At 47.6% G+C, this 19,031-nt stretch overlaps 2 protein-coding genes across 4 annotated transcripts in view; one reads left to right on the top strand and one right to left on the bottom strand.

Moving 5' to 3' along the window:
* LOC114145261 (equilibrative nucleoside transporter 1-like) overlaps positions 1-9,582 on the bottom strand; it is a 37,306-nt gene extending 27,724 nt beyond the window's left edge. Inside the window, exons 1-4 of one of the 3 annotated variants that reach the window (XM_028018743.1) lie at positions 9,390-9,582; positions 2,860-2,993; positions 2,511-2,592; positions 1,362-1,534 (exon numbers count right to left, since the gene is read on the bottom strand). In XM_028018743.1, coding sequence (XP_027874544.1) covers positions 1,362-1,534; positions 2,511-2,592; positions 2,860-2,885 — 281 coding nt within the window. In that variant the 5' untranslated portion in view covers positions 2,886-2,993; positions 9,390-9,582. The remainder of the gene's footprint in view (positions 1-1,361; positions 1,535-2,510; positions 2,593-2,859; positions 2,994-9,389) is intronic. The other 2 variants (XM_028018741.1, XM_028018742.1) reach the window with 2 other exon arrangements.
* An 8,666-nt stretch (positions 9,583-18,248) lies between these two features.
* Positions 18,249-19,031, top strand: part of LOC114144886 (GTPase IMAP family member 4-like) — a 7,358-nt gene continuing 6,575 nt past the window's right edge. Inside the window, exon 1 of the mRNA XM_028018113.1 lies at positions 18,249-18,296. Coding sequence (XP_027873914.1) covers positions 18,249-18,296 — 48 coding nt within the window. The remainder of the gene's footprint in view (positions 18,297-19,031) is intronic.

Here is a 19,031-nt window from a genome sequence, read left to right as displayed (position 1 = left end):
GTAGTACTGGTCTAGTACTTTGTGCACTACTGGTGTAGTACCTGTGTAGTACTGGTCTAGTACTTTGTGCACTACTGGTGTAGTACCTGTGTAGTACTGGTCTAGTACTTTGTGCACTACTGGTGTAGTACCTGTGTAGTACTGGTCTAGTACTTTGTGCACTACTGGTGTAGTACCTGTGTAGTACTGGTCTAGTACTTTGTGCCCTACTGGCGTAGTACCAGTGTTGTACTGGTCTAGTACTTTGTGCACTACTGGCGTAGTACCTGTGTAGTACTGGTCTAGTACTTTGTGCACTACTGGCGTAGTACCTGTGTAGTACTGGTCTAGTACTTTGTGCACTACTGGCGTAGTACCTGTGTTGTACTGGTCTAGTACTTTGTGCACTACTGGCGTAGTACCTGTGTAGTACTGGTCTAGTACTTTGTGCACTACTGGCATAGTACCTGTGTAGTACTGGTCTAGTACTTTGTGCACTACTGGCGTAGTACCTGTGTAGTACTGGTCTAGTACTTTGTGCACTACTGGCGTAGTACCTGTGTAGTACTGGTCTAGTACTTTGTGCACTACTGGCGTAGTACCTGTGTAGTACTGGTCTAGTACTTTGTGCACTACTAGTGTAGTACCTGTGTAGTACTGGTCTAGTACTTTATGCACTACTGGCGTAGTACCTGTGTAGTACTGGTCTAGTACTTTGTGCACTACTGGCGTAGTACCTGTGTAGTACTGGTCTAGTACTTTGTGCACTACTGGTGTAGTACCTGTGTAGTACTGTTCTAGTACTTTGTGTACTACTGGCGTAGTACCTGTGTAGTACTGGTCTAGTACTTTGTGCACTACTGGCGTAGTACCTGTGTAGTACTGGTCTAGTACTTTGTGCACTACTGGTGTAGTACCTGTGTAGTACTGGTCTAGTACTTTGTGTACTACTGGCGTAGTACCTGTGTAGTACTGGTCTAGTACTTTGTGCACTACTGGTGTAGTACCTGTGTAGTACTGGTCTAGTACTTTGTGCACTACTGGTGTAGTACCTGTGTAGTACTGGTCTAGTACTTTGTGCACTACTGGTGTAGTACCTGTGTAGTACTGGTCTAGTACTTTGTGCACTACTGGTGTAGTACCTGTGTAGTACTGGTCTAGTACTTTATGCACTACTGGCGTAGTACCTGTGTAGTACTGGTCTAGTACTTTGTGCACTACTGGTGTAGTACCTGTGTAGTACTGGTCTAGTACTTTATGCACTACTGGCGTAGTACCTGTGTAGTACTGGTCTAGTACTTTGTGCACTACTGGTGTAGTACCTGTGTAGTACTGGTCTAGTACTTTATGCACTACTGGCGTAGTACCTGTGTAGTACTCACAGGGCGTGCAGGAAGGAGGTGAGGCAGGTGCACAGCAGCAGAGGCAACATGGCGCAGAGCGTCATCACATTGTTGAATTTGGTCTGTAGAACACTTTGATGTTGACCTGCTGCTTCAGTCTGATTGGCTGAAACCTCAGTGGGCAAAGGGTCCTTCAGACGATTCCTGAAGTACTGCAAGGATAATAAAACCTCTGTTCACGTACAAAGAGCTTTTGTCAAAAGAAGACTGTTAGTAGGAAAATAAGTGAATTTGGATTCAGTAACAGAACCTTTACTGGACTTGTGAACCCAGATGTTAAATGGCCTGAACTTAAATTGCTATTATCCAGCCATACTGACTCCTGAAAGCACTTTACACCAGAGCCACATTCGGCCATTCACACTCACAAACTCCCACACATCGCCAGGTAACTTGTGGTAAAGCAACAGGAAGTCTCAACCCTCTGCATCCATCCCAGCTTGACCTTTTAGGGATGACAAAAAGCTGCTCACACAACAGCACTGACCTCTGTTGGTCATTTGATGTTCCAGCTCCACTTTAAATGGAAAAGTAAATACACCCAGCATACAAACCACTCAAAGTGCTTTACTCTCCAACCATATTTGCCCAATCCCACTCACATTCATGTATCGATGGGCAGATTGAAAGGCAACTTGGGGTTAAGTGTCTTGCTAAAGGGCACATCGACATGTGGCAGGAGGATGTTTGCATCAGGCTCTCAGCTTGATGCCAACATCCTTTCTACTCAGCCAGTCTCTCCTGAGTCTGAATTCAGGTGCTGCATCCTTCAAAGGTGGCACTTGTAGGGCGATACATCATAGCATGGCAACAAGGCCAGTCCAAATTCAAAGACTCCTTCAAATGTCTTCTTCTTTTCATGGTCCACAATATCCCATGATTCATTGGGATCAATGAATCAATGAATAAAGGAGGTGTAACCCCCAGTTGCTTTGCCTGAAACTGGGGGTTCAGGCAAAGCAACAATGGCAGTGAAGAGTGAAAAATGATTTTGTTATATTTTTTCACATTCATTGACATTTATTCAGAACCCAGCCACAATGTTTCAGGTTCCCTGGTTTTGCTACTGTCAGAACAAGACTGTGCAGAAAAACAGGAGCTGTGGAGAAAAAGCAGATGATGTTTCACCATGGTAGCAGTCATGAAGAAGTTCCAGGGCAGCAATGTTCCCAGACCAAGCATGAAGAAGATCACCCACACGGCCAAATATCTGCAAGAAATAACATTGAATGATTCAATCAACGGCCGTCAGTGAGAGCTCGACATGGTCCGCTACATCACTGAAAGTTAAAACTGATTTATCCCGAGTTTGGCTAGTTAATCAAGTCAGGTTATGTATCGTTTTGACAATAGTTTTTCTCTTAATTATAGAAGCATTCACATTGTTTGCAAATCTTTGCTAAGTATTGATGATTGAATTGTTCATGTTACAGCATCTTACTTAAAGAGGTCTAAATAAAGTCATTCTCTGGATTACTTGTCTTTGGGTGAGGTGGTAGCCATCGTCACAGAGAAACCAACTGGCTGAAGGACGGCGCAGCTGGACTGGAGATCCGGATTGGGCTGGAGCAAAATGAGGAGGATCAGAACAACCTCCGGGTGTTTCTTGAGCTGGAATAAAATATATATTAATGTTGAGACAAAAGAGGAGAACTAGTCTGTGTATTCAGCCATCTTTTCTATTTTTAACTCAGACTTTCTCCTAAAAAGTTGTATTTTGGGATAAAGATGTGCGCCTTTTCCTGCTCAGTATGGATTGATTTTAATCGATCAAGCAGGTCAATTGTTGATTCATCAGAGGTGTAAAGTTGCTGACAGGCTGCCTTTAAAGCTCTGTGGGCCCTCAACGCATCCTAATTCCCAGTGGGGGTCGGGATGATAGAGCCAGGTAGCACGGCTGCTAACCACTATAATGACCTTAACCTCTGGAGATTCTAGGCTGCCCAAAATGGGACGTCCTGCTTTGCCACTTTTGTTGATTCTCAATATCTGAGTCAGATTTATTGAAACTTGGCCAGGACTTAAAATGTTTTTGTCCTTTTGATTGTATGGTATGTAGAACAAAAGATATGCTCTTTGTGTACTTTGAAGGCCTTCTGTCCCATTTTGTGTCATGAAATGGGTTGATTGTGGTGAGGATGGACTGGGCTCAGGTAGTAGTGCAAAAATGTTGGTTTGAATGGCGATCTCAAAAGGGTGAAAAAGTCCAGGCAGCACAGGTGAGCAATGAGAGAAGGTACTCAGACGCTGGTAGCGCTGGCAAACACAACAAAATGAGAAACCACAAAACACAATGTAAAATACATGGAGGGCAATCAGGGAACCGGAGGGACAGCTGGAAACAATCAAGGGGTAGAAGCAACAACACAGGGACTAATGAACACTCAGAAAACCAAATCCTCACATTTGGGTCCCATTGGTTTCCATTAGAACCACATATTTTGGATGGACAGTTATCCTAGCATTTTAAAATAACATTCCCATGAAAACAAGACTAATCTAAGCTTCTGCCTTGAAAATGCTAGAAAAACTAGTTTTAGATGTGATGACCCCCTAAAGTTACCACAGAGCCAGACCCTTTATTTCATCAAGTTTCATTGGGTAAATGGTGCTATTATCTTCCAAAATGCATGACAATGAAAATATTGAACACCACAAAATAGTCCTGTTGTGTTGGCAGTAGCGTAAAGGAGTGGTGTGAATGTGATTGAGAAAATATTTTTATCTGTATGTGTGTGGTCATTTGAAGAAGCTTTTGAGAAAAGCTGATGTTGTCAGGAAGTGCGGGTGGTGAGAGTGGTGAGGCAGATGCAGCGGACCCAGGTATGATGAATATGAAGATTTAATGAGAAAACTTAATCCAAACAACGAGCAGCAGGCACATGGAAACACTGACGACACAGAAGCTAACATTGACGAGGACCCGACGACGAACAAGGAACACAGGTGGAGTTAAATACACGGGAGGGTAATCACAGAGACGAGACACACCTGGGAACAATCAAGGGGAGGACAGGACAACGAAGAGACTTAACGACACAGAAAACTCTAAATAAACAAGGAAAAACACAGATCATGACAGTACCCCCCCCTCAAGGGCGGCTACCAGACGCCCAAGAAAAAAAAAACAACCAAAAAACCCAGCAAGGGTGGGTGGAAAAACAAGAAGGGCCAAGAGTCCAAAAACAACAAAAAACTACCCACAGGGTGGGCGGAGGCAAAGGAGGCGGGAACCACGGAGGTGGTCCGGCGGTCGTCCGCGGCGGCGGGAACCACGGAGGTGGTCTGGCGGCCGTCCGCAGCGCTGGAGGCGGGAACCACGGAGGCGGTCCGGCGGCCGTCCGCAGCGCTGGAGGCGGGAACCACGGAGGCGGTCCGGCGGCCGTCCGCGGCGCTGGAGGCGGGAACCACAGAGGCGGTCCGGCGGCCGTCCGCGGCGCTGGAGGCGGGAACCACGGAGGCGGTCCGGCGGCCGTCCGCGGCGCTGGAGGCGGGAACCACGGAGGCGGTCCGGCGGCCGTCCGCGGGGCTGGAGGCGGGAACCACGGAGGCGGTCCGGCGGCCGTCCGCGGGGCTGGAGGCGGGAACCACGGAGGCGGTCCGGCGGCCGTCCGCGGCGCTGGAGGCGGGAACCACGGAGGCGGTCCGGCGGCCGTCCGCGGCGCTGGAGGCGGGAACCACGGAGGCGGTCCGGCGGCCGTCCGCGGCGCTGGAGGCGGAAACCACGGAGGCGGTCCGGCGGCCGTCCGCGGGGCTGGAGGCGGGAACCACGGAGGCGGTCCGGCGGCCGTCCGCGGCGCTGAAGGCGGGAACCACAGAGACGGGACCCCAGGAGGCGGTCCAGCGGCTGTCCGCGGCCCGGGAGGTGGCGATGATGAGCCCCCCGAGGCAGGGTCTCTGGTGGAGCACAGGGGGTCTCGGTGGGAACGCCGGGGGTCTGAGTCGGAACACTGGGAGTCTTGTGAGGAACGCAGGGGGTCTTGGTCCTCGGGGTCTCGGGAGTCAAGGTCTCGGGGGTCAGGGTCTCGGAGGGAACGCAGAGGGTCAGGGTCTCGGAGGGAACGCAGAGGGTCAGGGTCTCGGAGGGAACGCAGAGGGTCAGGGTCTCTGGAGGAACGCAGAGGGTCAGGGTCTCTGGAGGAACGCAGGAGGTCAGGGTCTCTGGAGGAACGCTGGAGGTCAGGGTCTCGGGTGGAACGCTGGAGGTCAGAGTCTCGGGTGGAACGCTGGAGGTCAGAGTCTCGGGTGGAACGCTGGAGGTCAGGGTCTCGGGTGGAACGCTGGAGGTCAGGGTCTCGGGTGGAACGCTGGGAGTCTGAGTCGGAACGCAGGGAGTCTCGGTAGGAACGCAGGGAGTCTCGGTCGGAACACTGGGGGTCTCGGGAGTCGGGGTCTCGGGAGGAACGCAGGGAGTCTCTGGAGGAACACAGGGAGTCGGGGTCTCAGGAGGAACACAGAGGGTCAGGGTCTCAGGAGGAACGCAGAGGGTCTCGGGAGTCGGGGTCCCGGAAGGAACGTAGAGGGTCTCGGTTGGAACACAGGGGGTCTCGGTCGGAACACAGGGGGTCTCGGGAGTCGGGGTCTCGGAGGGAACGTAGAGAGTCTCGGGAGTCGGGGTCTCGGCTGGAACGCCGGCTGATTCGGCCTCGGGTGCGCCGGCTGGAACGCCGGCTGATTCGGCCTCGGGTGCGCCGGCTGATTCGGCCTCGGGTGCGCCGGCTGGAACGCCGGCTGATTCTGCCTCCGGTGCGCCGGCTGGAACGCCGGCTGATTCTGCCTCGGGTGCGCCGGCTGGAGGTGAGCCGGAGCGGAGCCTCGGTCCCGGCTGCGGGGGCGAACCGCAGCAAAGCCTCGGAAGCGGCTGCGGGGGCGAGCCGCAGCGAAGCCTCGGAAGCGGCTGCGAGCCGCAGCGAAGCCTCGGAACGGGCTCCGGGGGCGAGCCGCAGCGAAGCCTTGGAAACGGCTGCGGGGGCGAGCCGCAGCGAAGCCTCGGAAGCGGCTGCGAGCCGCAGCGAAGCCTCGGAACGGGCTCCGGGGGCGAGCCGCAGCGAAGCCTTGGAAACGGCTGCGGGGGCGAGCCGCAGCGAAGCCTTGGAACCGGCTGCGGGGGCGACAGCTCCGGAAGGCGACGAGGGGCCGGGTCCACCGGCGGCTCACGTCGCTGTCTCCGGGCTGACCGTGGAGGTGGCGGCTCCGGAGAGCGACGAGGGGCCGGGTCTGCCGGCGGCTCACGTCGCCGTCTCCGGGCTGACAGCGGAGGTGACGGATCCGGAAGGTGACGAGGGGCCGGGTTCACCGGCGGCTCACGTCGCTGTCTCCCCCGGCGTGAGTAACGGCGGGGGCCGAATCCGGAGGGCTTTGGGGTGGTGACTGGTGGGATCTGACATCTTCTAAATGCCAGGGTATAGTCTGAGTCCAGTCCCATCTCCTCCAGCAGCAGCGGAGATGGCAGGATCTCTACGTCCTTGTAGAGATCCCGCTGAGCCAACTCCAACTGCTGCTGGAACCATGCCTCCTGGTCGTGCTGGGCCATATGCTGCATTCTCACCGTTCGGTATGGTCGGGTCCTTCTGTCAGGAAGTGCGGGTGGTGAGAGTGGTGAGGCAGATGCAGCGGACCCAGGTATGATGAATATGAAGATTTAATGAGAAAACTTAATCCAAACAACGAGCAGCAGGCACATGGAAACACTGACGACACAGAAGCTAACATTGACGAGGACCCGACGACGAACAAGGAACACAGGTGGAGTTAAATACACGGGAGGGTAATCACAGAGACGAGACACACCTGGGAACAATCAAGGGGAGGACAGGACAACGAAGAGACTTAACGACACAGAAAACTCTAAATAAACAAGGAAAAACACAGATCATGACAGATGTGCGGCAAAGCATTTTTTTTTTTATCTGTGCAGCTGGCCCTCAAAATTAAAGTTGTTTTGTTTATGTTTCTTTATCAAGGGAACAAGATTCTCCTCTTGGATGAGAGGAACAGCCTGGTGCATCTTCAGTTGGGCCAGTTTGCAGCAGTGCTTTCTAAAATAAGCCATAAAATCTGACTTGTTGTGAGAGACAAATACAAGTCAGACTAGACAAACCAACAACTATATGAACAGCATCACTGACATAGCAAATAGCCAGTCATAGGCGACTAATCAAAAACTGATTTACCTCATGACCAATGTCCCTCATGACGCAGGGCTTGTTGGGGTTAGCGCGGCGACTCACACAACCAACAGCCTAACAGCCGGCGCCCTGGAGAATCCATCGCTCGTTCACACCCGGTGCTTTTATTTATTTATTTTTAAAGGTTTTGTTGGCTCTAGTGGCCTTTATTTGAAAGTAGTTTGACAGGAAACAGGGTAATCAGAGAGGGGGAAGACATGCGGCAAACGTCGCCAGGCTGGGAATCGAACCTACGACCACCGCTACAAGGACTAAGGCCTCAACGTGGCTCATGCTTTGCCCCTGCGCCACCACAGCACCCCACCCGGTGCTTTTATATCTAATGAGCAAGGCAGTACTGCAAACTGGAAGTGAAGGTGGGGAAAGGGGGCACAGGTGTGTTCATGGGCCCAATACAGGTGGGAATTTACAGCCACTTTTACATAAACACCATTTCAAAACTAATAAACTGCCCGGTTACATAAAAATTTAGAGTAAGTCTGGAAATGTTCTTAAGCTCATAGAAGGCCGACTTTGTAACTGTCTTTAGATGTCTCTGAAGGTTCAGGTCAGAGGTCATCCTGTTCTCTAGTTTCCAGCTGGAATAACGAAGTGGAGACACAAGCAGCCCCTCCCAACTGGAAAATGAAAAGACAGGAAGAAAGAGGAGCTGGTTGAATTCGTCAAAAGGAAAGGAAATGGAGGACAGGAGAGAAAAAAATAGAAAATAAAGAGAAAGTTATTGCAGGATAAAGCCAGAAGAACCAAATGAATCATTTCTGTAATGAGGGGTCAAAGGTGAGTGACAGTATGAGATAAAGCAGCAGGACTACAGCAGGTTAGACCTAACCCATAACATTCATATTAGCACTGAACGTGACAACCTAAATGTGGCCTTTAATCTGATTATAGTTTCAATTCAGTTGATTTTCTAGCACCAATTCATAACATGTAATTTCAATCCATTTAAAAAAAGGTAAATTCAATCCAAGAACTAGATTGCAAGCCACTTTGATCCATTCCAATGGATTTGTTATCAAAAAATGCAAATTCAGTTTATTTAAGTTAGCTAAAAACATTTTTATCAAAGGTTATTCAGCAGATCGCGTCCTGACAGTGGGAACATGTAGGAAGGATTTTTGCTCTTTCATTAGGCCATTTTGTTCTGTTAAAACTTCAAGTGAAAACTTATTTGTCCTCTAAAGGACTGAAAATGAAACATCCTCATATTCCTACTGAGGCGAGGAAAATCTAATTTGAAGTTAGAGACTCAACAGGAAGTAGAACTGTAAAGTGTTTTTCTGCCCTCTTTTGGGAGATGAGGCCTCACTGTGACAGGCAGACACTTGGAACCAACAGGGAAGGCATTACGATCGATCGGATCCAGTGTTGATCTACTCAGCTTCACAGCTATGAAAACAGATTGATGCCTGAGAACGAACATTTGGGGAGCAAATCAGACATTTTAACTGTTGAAGAGCAAGTATATTGTTGTCAGTAGGTTCCTATGTTTATCAGGAAAGATAATTCAGTCTTGTGAAATTACTTGAAAAGAGAAATAACCATCTCAAGCCTCATATTGTTTCATGTAGTCTGCAGAGCCTGCTACCTGAATTTCCTGAGTGTTCCTGAATGCACCATCTGATGTCACAGATATTGGGAATCAAAATTCTGTCAATGTTGTTGCCTGTTTAGTGGCCCACCTCACAGAGGAAGTTCTTTGCCCAGAAAATCCAAATCAAATTCATTAGACAAGATGTCTCCCGTCTCGATCAGCAGCTATCAGATGATTGAAGAAACCCAGAAAGGATAAAAGGCTGAAACCAGGTTCAGGTTTTACCTTCAGTGTTTGACAGCAGCCATTCAGTCGTTATCACAGCAGATATTGTTGATCGTTCTGTGCGTACAGCTGCTTGTGAAATCCTTCGTCCTCTGTTACCTTCCTGTCTTCGAGGTCTTCCTCATGGTTTGGTGCCGTCTCAGCAGAATCACTTCTTCCTCTGCAGTGGCCTTTAACCTGCAATATCAGCCTGTTCTCTGGACTTTGGTTCTGTGTAAATAACAGATAACACAACATTGTCAACCTGTGGAAGTCATACAGATTGTTAATGAGGATTCAATTTATTGTACGAGGTAGCTTTAATGTGAAAACAGAAAATGTCCTCAGATTTACATGAGGCTTAGAGTTGGAGTGGTTAGCCAAATGAATGTCAGCCAGCAGGGTTCACCCAGTCACCGTTAGCAAGAGCAAGATAAATCAGATACACTTCAAGTAATTTGTTAAATAATTCTTAAAACATTTATGGATTGTAATTCTGAAAATCAGTTTATAAGTTTCACTCAGGCATGAACCAGGAAATCTTTTAAAATCAAAATGAGTGACTAGAGTGAGTACAGGAGAGTTACCAGGGTGGTGGGCTCCAATCTGAAGAAAGGATGCCTGGCATCTTCTCAGAAAAGTCTCAGCACGTTAACGAAGGCCTTGAAGAAATCAGGAGCAGCTTCCTGAATGTCTACTGGCTGTTTGAGTCGTTAAGATCTAAAGCCCAACTGCCAAAACCTGTTATCTGTGAGGGTTTGGTTTTTTCTGTGTGTTTCTTCCTTGTTTCCCCCGATTGTCTCCTTTTGTATTTAAACCATCTGTGTTCCTTGTTCTTTGTCGGGTTCTCGTCTTGTCAGCTGTTTGTACCAGTTGCTTCCAGGATTGAGCCTTTAGCCTTCTGCTCATATGTGCTGCCTGGATTATTGTACTTATACAGGTTATATCAAAAATGGTTTATTTTTTCTATCTTTTTATTTACTTTCTTCCAGGCTTGGATTATATTTAGTTTGTTTCATTCAAAATATTCTATGAAAATAATCCAGATTAAATTCTGGTGGACAGAAGACCAGTCAGATTCTTTCTAAAAGGTTTTAAATCATTATTAATATAATTAACACCCTTGTCTTTGAAATAAATGGCTAATGTTATTCTTTGATAATGCTGCAGGTTGTCTCTAGTTTGGCTAAATGCAGGTTTTTATTTTCCTCCAAGACCTTTGCTTAATAGCCCTGTGCATCTGTGCTATTAATATAACCCTATAATGATATTTGTAGAGAAGTTACAAACATTATTAAGAATACTACTGTGCCCTCCCTTCCTAAGCAACTCTTGTGTCGGCACCAATTTTTTCATTCCTTTGCAAATGTTTATTAATACTCAAACAATAAGTAAAATTTTTATGTGAAATTAGACTTTAAAAAGTGGGACATTTAAAAAGTTTCTGTTTGTTTAAAAGCTGTGCAGGACCGGAGTGACTCCCTACAAAGCTTGGAGCCGTCCTGTTCTTCCAAAACAGCGCTGGTGCTCAGAGGGGATCCTTCCTCCCGCCGTCCTCACCCAGAGAGCCGCTGCTCGGACCTCCGTTCGTGGAGCGCCGGTTCCTTGGTCCAAATGGGCGCAGAGGTGATGCTTTGTCCTTGGTGCGCCACCTGCAGCTGATGTTATTGCTGCTGCCATTCAGATCACAGCTGCATGCTCTTCCTTGGCAGCAAGTTTCTGGAGGTCCTTGTGGCGTCTTTGATGGTGGCTAGGGTGAGCCACATGTCAGCAAAGTTCCTCTCCGCCTCCTTTCATGGGTCGCCCCGTACAGCACTAGCTGTACCTCCCTTGCTGGCAAGTAGGGGAATTGCAAGGAGCCGGCCTTTGCCCACAGAAGGTGCCTCACCACAACTGGGTCGGGGGCAGATGCATGAGATGCTGCAGGAGTGCATGGTGGCTCTGGCTTTTTTTTTTTTTTGAAATATTTTATTTTTACTTGGCACATTTTAAAAACATGGCATTTTACATTTATACAGAATTTTTTTCCTTTAATAAATACAAGTCATTCGCTCAAATTAGACTAAAAGAAGCTAAGAACAAGGATATAAAACAAACATCTCTGTATGTTAAAAGTTGAGCAGGACTGGTGTGACTCCTTTCTACGTCCGGAGCCATCCCGTCCTTCCAAACAGCGCTGGTGCTCATAGGGGAAACCTCCCTGAAGCTCTTCCCGCCTGCCGGAGAGCCAGGCCGCCGCTGCTTGGACCTCTGTTCGTGGGGCGCCGGCTCCTTTGTCCACGGAGGCGCAGGCGATTCTTCTTGGTGGCTGTGTCCTTGGCGCGCCACCTGCAGCTCCTGATGTTTCTCTTTTCACTGCCGCCATCCGAATCACAGCCACGGGGGGCGTCTGCCTGCACCTGCTCACCAGCAAGTTTCTGGAGGTCCAAATGGCGTCTTTGATGGTGGGTTAGGGTCCCGTCCACCGACCGAACTTCGGGGGGCGATTTACCTAGAACGAAAGTCACTCCGGGCTACGGCTCAGACAGGCACCTCGCTGGTGCAGCGAGATTTTTATAAGTCCCACTGCCATACCAGGGGCACGAGGGTCGGTGCTGTGCGTGCTGGTGGGTCTAGTCCGTGTAGGGGTGCTTAAGTGTGGGGTACCCCGGTTCGGAGGGAGCGTACTGCTCTGTGCTTCTTACGGATCTGGCTTCCGGTGCTCAGTTTCCAGCTATGGTGATTTTTGACTTCCATAAAAATGTTTAAAAATGCATTCCTCCGGGGAAAGCCATATCTTGCCGGAAAGGCCAGAGTCTGGAGAATAAACTGGTGTGGTTCTCTGGTTCCTGGGAGGTCCGTAGGCGGAATTAAAAATAGAAAACCATAATTGGTCAAAACAGCACTTTCCCGGGGACCAGCAGCTTCGAAACCAGGATCAATAGGCCCAGAATAATGCCCTGATCACGGCTATGTGACTCCCGTATTCCTGGGATAAAGTTGAATTTTCGGACTTCCAGGGCAGGGGCCCTGCTCAGGAGGCCTCGTATCCGCCGACCCTCACTGTCCTCGGCCTTGGGGGGTCCGGATGCCCCGGTGATTTTTTGACTTCCATAAAATTCTTTAAAAATGCATTTCCCCGGGGAAAGCCATATATTGCCGGAAAGGCCAGAGTCTGGAGAGTAGGCTGGTGTGGTGGAATCATCTTTAAATTGTTCACAGAAGCCGAGATAACCGTTCAAAATTTTTCGCGGACCTCCAAAGCATTGCCCATCCCCGCTAAAATCGGGGCTTCACCGCTGCTGGAGCGATAGATAGGATTTGGAGACCTTACAGAGAAAAACCCCACCGGCGGGATTATAGGGACAAGGTAGAAAAGAGTCCCTGCAGTGAAAATGACTGTCTGTTTCGATCCAGAGCGGTTCTAGGGGTCTTCCTAAGCCCAGATAAGGCTCCTTATTGAACTTTTTTCGGCTTTTTCCAGCATTTTAAGCCGTTTTTCCAGATTTTCTCTCTGGTTCTCTGGATCTCTGTGGCGGTAACCGTGCGGGCTCTGGCCGGTCCGGTGAGTGTCCTCGGTCCTTCTGATGGGCCTGGCGCCTCTCTGGGTCGGTTCTGAGCTCCGTGGAAGCGAGGAAGTACAGGCAAAGGTGGACCGGGCTCAGGCCGAATTCGGTGCACTGTGAGCGGCTCCGCAGCTCTTCCAAGTGCCCGTTGGAGGTCTGAGCCCTGGCTGCGGTGTGCATGGCCCCGGGGTTCCATCTGAGCTTCCCTCGGGAAGCTGGATGGTCCCTGGATGTCGTGCGCACTGCTTATGTTGCGAGGCGGTCAGGGTTAGTGTAAGGGTAGGGTAAGGGTTGGGGTAGGTGTGGGGAAACTCTTGCCTGCCCGACGACAGGAGAGTGATGCACGGGCCATCCCGCGCCCCCACACAGCCTCCCGCCACGCCGTCTGTCTCCAACTGACACACACAAGCCTTCCGTTCTCTTCCTCGTCCGTTAAATTTGAATTTGAGTTTGTTACTCTTTGTTGCCCCCTAGTGCTCAGTATACGACGTTTCGACTTTTTCTGTGTCTTCATCAGGTATGTATTTATTTCTTTCTGTTTCTGTTTCTTACGGCCCCCTCTTTAATATTATTCCTGCAACTTAAATTTTGTTAGGCACCCCCTGTGATACTGTTCTTCATTCTTTTTAAATAAAATGTTCACATGGACTTACAAAAAATGCAGAAATTATTTGAATTGACACACCAGGATTGGTTTGAAACAAAAGGTAAGTGACGTTGCACAAGCACGTAAGCATCCACACACATTTAGGATAAGGACACATCAGGTAAGTACACACACATATATTTAGGGTGGGGTCAAAGGTCAAGGGTTAGGTTTAGGCATCACACATACACTCATCCACGTATACAGACACTGAGGTTAGGTTAAGGGAAAACACAGAGGGTAAGGATATAGAATAAAAAAATATATAAAAAAATAAATAAAAATAAAAAGAGAAAGAAAAAGTCAGCTGGATACTGGACAGCGGGCAGGTGAACAGTGCGGAGGCTCGTGAGGCACTGGCCGGTTAGGTGTGGGGAAACTCTTGCCTGCCCGACGACAGGAGAGTGATGCACGGGCCATCCCGCGCCCCCACACAGCCTCCCGCCACGCCGTCTGTCTCCAACTGACACACACAAGCCTTCCGTTCTCTTCCTCGTCCGTTAAATTTGAATTTGAGTTTGTTACTCTTTGTTGCCCCCTAGTGCTCAGTATACGACGTTTCGACTTTTTCTGTGTCTTCATCAGGTATGTATTTATTTCTTTCTGTTTCTGTTTCTTACGGCCCCCTCTTTAATATTATTCCTGCAACTTAAATTTTGTTAGGCACCCCCTGTGATACTGTTCTTCATTCTTTTTAAATAAAATGTTCACATGGACTTACAAAAAATGCAGAAATTATTTGAATTGACACACCAGGATTGGTTTGAAACAAAAGGTAAGTGACGTTGCACAAGCACGTAAGCATCCACACACATTTAGGATAAGGACACATCAGGTAAGTACACACACATATATTTAGGGTGGGGTCAAAGGTCAAGGGTTAGGTTTAGGCATCACACATACACTCATCCACGTATACAGACACTGAGGTTAGGTTAAGGGAAAACACAGAGGGTAAGGATATAGAATAAAAAAATATATAAAAAAATAAATAAAAATAAAAAGAGAAAGAAAAAGTCAGCTGGATACTGGACAGCGGGCAGGTGAACAGTGCGGAGGCTCGTGAGGCACTGGCCGGTTAGGTGTGGGGAAACTCTTGCCTGCCCGACGACAGGAGAGTGATGCACGGGCCATCCCGCGCCCCCACACAGCCTCCCGCCACGCCGTCTGTCTCCAACTGACACACACAAGCCTTCCGTTCTCTTCCTCGTCCGTTAAATTTGAATTTGAGTTTGTTACTCTTTGTTGCCCCCTAGTGCTCAGTATACGACGTTTCGACTTTTTCTGTGTCTTCATCAGGTATGTATTTATTTCTTTCTGTTTCTGTTTCTTACGGCCCCCTCTTTAATATTATTCCTGCAACTTAAATTTTGTTAGGCACCCCCTGTGATACTGTTCTTCATTCTTTTTAAATAAAATGTTCACATGGACTTACAAAAAATGCAGAAATTATTTGAATTGACACACCAGGATTGGTTTGAAACAAAAGGTAAGTGACGTTGCACAAGCACGTAAGCATCCACACACATTTAGGATAAGGACACATCAGGTAAGTACACACACATATATTTAGGGTGGGGTCAAAGGTCAAGGGTTAGGTTTAGGCATCACACATACACTCATCCACGTATACAGACACTGAGGTTAGGTTAAGGGAAAACACAGAGGGTAAGGATATAGAATAAAAAAATATATAAAAAAATAAATAAAAATAAAAAGAGAAAGAAAAAGTCAGCTGGATACTGGACAGCGGGCAGGTGAACAGTGCGGAGGCTCGTGAGGCACTGGCCGGTTAGGTGTGGGGAAACTCTTGCCTGCCCGACGACAGGAGAGTGATGCACGGGCCATCCCGCGCCCCCACACAGCCTCCCGCCACGCCGTCTGTCTCCAACTGACACACACAAGCCTTCCGTTCTCTTCCTCGTCCGTTAAATTTGAATTTGAGTTTGTTACTCTTTGTTGCCCCCTAGTGCTCAGTATACGACGTTTCGACTTTTTCTGTGTCTTCATCAGGTATGTATTTATTTCTTTCTGTTTCTGTTTCTTACGGCCCCCTCTTTAATATTATTCCTGCAACTTAAATTTTGTTAGGCACCCCCTGTGATACTGTTCTTCATTCTTTTTAAATAAAATGTTCACATGGACTTACAAAAAATGCAGAAATTATTTGAATTGACACACCAGGATTGGTTTGAAACAAAAGGTAAGTGACGTTGCACAAGCACGTAAGCATCCACACACATTTAGGATAAGGACACATCAGGTAAGTACACACACATATATTTAGGGTGGGGTCAAAGGTCAAGGGTTAGGTTTAGGCATCACACATACACTCATCCACGTATACAGACACTGAGGTTAGGTTAAGGGAAAACACAGAGGGTAAGGATATAGAATAAAAAAATATATAAAAAAATAAATAAAAATAAAAAGAGAAAGAAAAAGTCAGCTGGATACTGGACAGCGGGCAGGTGAACAGTGCGGAGGCTCGTGAGGCACTGGCCGGTTAGGTGTGGGGAAACTCTTGCCTGCCCGACGACAGGAGAGTGATGCACGGGCCATCCCGCGCCCCCACACAGCCTCCCGCCACGCCGTCTGTCTCCAACTGACACACACAAGCCTTCCGTTCTCTTCCTCGTCCGTTAAATTTGAATTTGAGTTTGTTACTCTTTGTTGCCCCCTAGTGCTCAGTATACGACGTTTCGACTTTTTCTGTGTCTTCATCAGGTATGTATTTATTTCTTTCTGTTTCTGTTTCTTACGGCCCCCTCTTTAATATTATTCCTGCAACTTAAATTTTGTTAGGCACCCCCTGTGATACTGTTCTTCATTCTTTTTAAATAAAATGTTCACATGGACTTACAAAAAATGCAGAAATTATTTGAATTGACACACCAGGATTGGTTTGAAACAAAAGGTAAGTGACGTTGCACAAGCACGTAAGCATCCACACACATTTAGGATAAGGACACATCAGGTAAGTACACACACATATATTTAGGGTGGGGTCAAAGGTCAAGGGTTAGGTTTAGGCATCACACATACACTCATCCACGTATACAGACACTGAGGTTAGGTTAAGGGAAAACACAGAGGGTAAGGATATAGAATAAAAAAATATATAAAAAAATAAATAAAAATAAAAAGAGAAAGAAAAAGTCAGCTGGATACTGGACAGCGGGCAGGTGAACAGTGCGGAGGCTCGTGAGGCACTGGCCGGTTAGGTGTGGGGAAACTCTTGCCTGCCCGACGACAGGAGAGTGATGCACGGGCCATCCCGCGCCCCCACACAGCCTCCCGCCACGCCGTCTGTCTCCAACTGACACACACAAGCCTTCCGTTCTCTTCCTCGTCCGTTAAATTTGAATTTGAGTTTGTTACTCTTTGTTGCCCCCTAGTGCTCAGTATACGACGTTTCGACTTTTTCTGTGTCTTCATCAGGTATGTATTTATTTCTTTCTGTTTCTGTTTCTTACGGCCCCCTCTTTAATATTATTCCTGCAACTTAAATTTTGTTAGGCACCCCCTGTGATACTGTTCTTCATTCTTTTTAAATAAAATGTTCACATGGACTTACAAAAAATGCAGAAATTATTTGAATTGACACACCAGGATTGGTTTGAAACAAAAGGTAAGTGACGTTGCACAAGCACGTAAGCATCCACACACATTTAGGATAAGGACACATCAGGTAAGTACACACACATATATTTAGGGTGGGGTCAAAGGTCAAGGGTTAGGTTTAGGCATCACACATACACTCATCCACGTATACAGACACTGAGGTTAGGTTAAGGGAAAACACAGAGGGTAAGGATATAGAATAAAAAAATATATAAAAAATAAATAAAAATAAAAAGAGAAAGAAAAAGTCAGCTGGATACTGGACAGCGGGCAGGTGAACAGTGCGGAGGCTCGTGAGGCACTGGCCGGTTAGGTGTGGGGAAACTCTTGCCTGCCCGACGACAGGAGAGTGATGCACGGGCCATCCCGCGCCCCCACACAGCCTCCCGCCACGCCGTCTGTCTCCAACTGACACACACAAGCCTTCCGTTCTCTTCCTCGTCCGTTAAATTTGAATTTGAGTTTGTTACTCTTTGTTGCCCCCTAGTGCTCAGTATACGACGTTTCGACTTTTTCTGTGTCTTCATCAGGTATGTATTTATTTCTTTCTGTTTCTGTTTCTTACGGCCCCCTCTTTAATATTATTCCTGCAACTTAAATTTTGTTAGGCACCCCCTGTGATACTGTTCTTCATTCTTTTTAAATAAAATGTTCACATGGACTTACAAAAAATGCAGAAATTATTTGAATTGACACACCAGGATTGGTTTGAAACAAAAGGTAAGTGACGTTGCACAAGCACGTAAGCATCCACACACATTTAGGATAAGGACACATCAGGTAAGTACACACACATATATTTAGGGTGGGGTCAAAGGTCAAGGGTTAGGTTTAGGCATCACACATACACTCATCCACGTATACAGACACTGAGGTTAGGTTAAGGGAAAACACAGAGGGTAAGGATATAGAATAAAAAATATATAAAAAAATAAATAAAAATAAAAAGAGAAAGAAAAAGTCAGCTGGATACTGGACAGCGGGCAGGTGAACAGTGCGGAGGCTCGTGAGGCACTGGCCGGTTAGGTGTGGGGAAACTCTTGCCTGCCCGACGACAGGAGAGTGATGCACGGGCCATCCCGCGCCCCCACACAGCCTCCCGCCACGCCGTCTGTCTCCAACTGACACACACAAGCCTTCCGTTCTCTTCCTCGTCCGTTAAATTTGAATTTGAGTTTGTTACTCTTTGTTGCCCCCTAGTGCTCAGTATACGACGTTTCGACTTTTTCTGTGTCTTCATCAGGTATGTATTTATTTCTTTCTGTTTCTGTTTCTTACGGCCCCCTCTTTAATATTATTCCTGCAACTTAAATTTTGTTAGGCACCCCCTGTGATACTGTTCTTCATTCTTTTTAAATAAAATGTTCACATGGACTTACAAAAAATGCAGAAATTATTTGAATTGACACACCAGGATTGGTTTGAAACAAAAGGTAAGTGACGTTGCACAAGCACGTAAGCATCCACACACATTTAGGATAAGGACACATCAGGTAAGTACACACACATATATTTAGGGTGGGGTCAAAGGTCAAGGGTTAGGTTTAGGCATCACACATACACTCATCCACGTATACAGACACTGAGGTTAGGTTAAGGGAAAACACAGAGGGTAAGGATATAGGGTTAGGGTTAGGGTTAGGGTTAGGGTTAGGGTAAGGGGTTAGGGTAAGGTGTAAGGTAAGTGGTCAAAGACCAAATGCACTGGCCATCCCGTCCCTATCATCCACTGAACAATACGCCACCGGCCCCCAACTGGCCCGCTAATGGCTTTCTTTGTCTTTGCTTCCTTCCTTGAATTGGCCTCCTATTGTCTTTGTTGCCCCCTGTTTGTACAACGTTTCGACT

This window comes from Xiphophorus couchianus, chromosome 5 (assembly GCF_001444195.1).
Source record: "Xiphophorus couchianus chromosome 5, X_couchianus-1.0, whole genome shotgun sequence".
NCBI lineage: Eukaryota > Metazoa > Chordata > Actinopteri > Cyprinodontiformes > Poeciliidae > Xiphophorus > Xiphophorus couchianus.
Note: the sequence above shows the minus strand (reverse complement) of the source record. Positions and strands in the feature narration are given on the sequence as shown.